The 1,847-nt window shown below is 34.9% G+C and overlaps 1 protein-coding gene across 1 annotated transcript in view; it reads right to left on the bottom strand.

Annotated features, from left to right (window-relative positions):
- Positions 1-526: 526 nt before the first annotated feature.
- Positions 527-1,847, bottom strand: part of DNAH14 (dynein axonemal heavy chain 14) — a 746,387-nt gene continuing 745,066 nt past the window's right edge. The window contains 1 exon segment of the mRNA XM_053712788.1: positions 527-733. Within this exon segment, the coding sequence (XP_053568763.1) occupies positions 527-733 (207 nt within the window).

The raw sequence follows: 1,847 nt of genomic DNA, 5'->3' as shown, positions 1-1,847 counted from the left end.
GGATATATACAGATATTAAGCTACCTGTAGACCTATGCTATTGCATTGCCTGTGGCCGGGGCAGTCTACCTAGATGTGTATATATTGGTATATTTGAAGCAAGTAAGTTAGCCTATAATATGTCTATAAGTGTCCTTTACTGAGATTAATGATAACATTCTATTTTGGAAGTAATAGATGATGTTTATTGCTATGGATAGTTTCTTACCATCTCCAGGGGATACGTTGTATGGTATCTAGCGCTGCTTTCTATTTTTCATTTACTTTTATTTCTGTAGAGGACATTTTTTTTGTAAAAACAAACAAACAACCGGACTTGTTTGCATTTGTTTATTCAATTGTTCAGTTACATAGAGAATATTAAAAATATGCATTCATTAAACACTAAATTAGAGCATCTATATATATATATATATATATATATATATATATATATATATATATATATATATATATACATACACACACACACACACATACACACATATCCAGATCACCATGCAGCCTGTGTTCAACATTTTTGTTTTCACTCATTTATTTGGCAAAGAGCTGCCACCCCTCTTCTAATCCAGTGTTTGGGGTTAATAACTGTTGGCAGAGATATATCGGTAACAAAGTTAGTAGATAGCCCGGTAGAGGACAATATTCCAGATCTTTGTTGTGTCCTATATAGGGGGCATTTATAAGTATATCCTTTATCTTCATCATTTGTTTTATCAGTCATGCGGGCGATCTGCAGAAAAAACATAAAAAAGTAACCATAAATTTGGATACCTAAACATTATTGGCTACATTTGCATGTCTGGCAGTAGCAAAGCTGAAGTTAAAACTGGAGAAACCAACTTGTAATCTAGCCGAATGGTAATATTAACACTGTCAGCATGCTCTACTCTCATCAGAAGCTGCATACCCTATCCCCAATGATATTGATTAACCTCACATCATCACTCTTTTCCAAGTATTTTGTTTATAAAATTTAGGAAGGCCTGTACTGGTTCCAGATTTGCTACAGGCACACTCACAGTAAATCCTTAGCTGATATGACAATAAGTTATGGGAGCATTCAAGTGAAGGGCAGTGGAAAGCTATGGAGGTAGCAGTGTCTTCTGTGCTATCAGAGAAAGACATTCACAGGACAGCTAGCACCATTTTATGCTTACAAAAACGTAAAACGTAGACTGGTTACAACAGAAACTTGTATCCTCATCTTAACCAATGACTCTGTACGCCGTCTTGGGAGCAGAAGTTTGTATATCCATGTCTTGCTTTTATGTATAGTACCCACTGTATACTGTCAAATAATATGATGGTCTAAATAAATGCTACTAATCCTTAATTCATTTGGTACTTTCATTTGTATATTTTCCATAATCTAATTACATGTCTACATAAATAAACTACATTTTACAACTTGGAAAGGTTATTTGTTTAAGATGTCTGTCTTTTTTTTTAATTCAATGTAAACAATATATCTGGCAAGCTTGTGTTTATTGTATATTTGCTACAAGAAATAATGGAACATTACAGGGATGCATTAAATACACAAACAAACAAGTACAGTATTGGGGTACATTACAGTTGTAGGTGCAATAATGAGTTATACAAAAGGAGAGCAATGCCCTGCCCTTGAGCACAATCAGTAGTAGTTCACTTTAAATACAAAGTGGCCTACAGGTAGAGAGGCTCTCAAGCTTACAATCTAAAGCAGAGGGATTGGACACAAAAGGTGAGGGAGAAGGGAAATATGTCTGATATAAGGCAGGAAAAACTGAGAGTGAGTGAAATGTGTGGTGAGTAAATGAGGGTTGGGAAAGTGTAACAGAATATGATAAAGTGTCAGTTCAGAG

This window comes from Bombina bombina, chromosome 4 (assembly GCF_027579735.1).
Source record: "Bombina bombina isolate aBomBom1 chromosome 4, aBomBom1.pri, whole genome shotgun sequence".
Classification (NCBI taxonomy): domain Eukaryota; kingdom Metazoa; phylum Chordata; class Amphibia; order Anura; family Bombinatoridae; genus Bombina; species Bombina bombina.
Note: the sequence above shows the minus strand (reverse complement) of the source record. Positions and strands in the feature narration are given on the sequence as shown.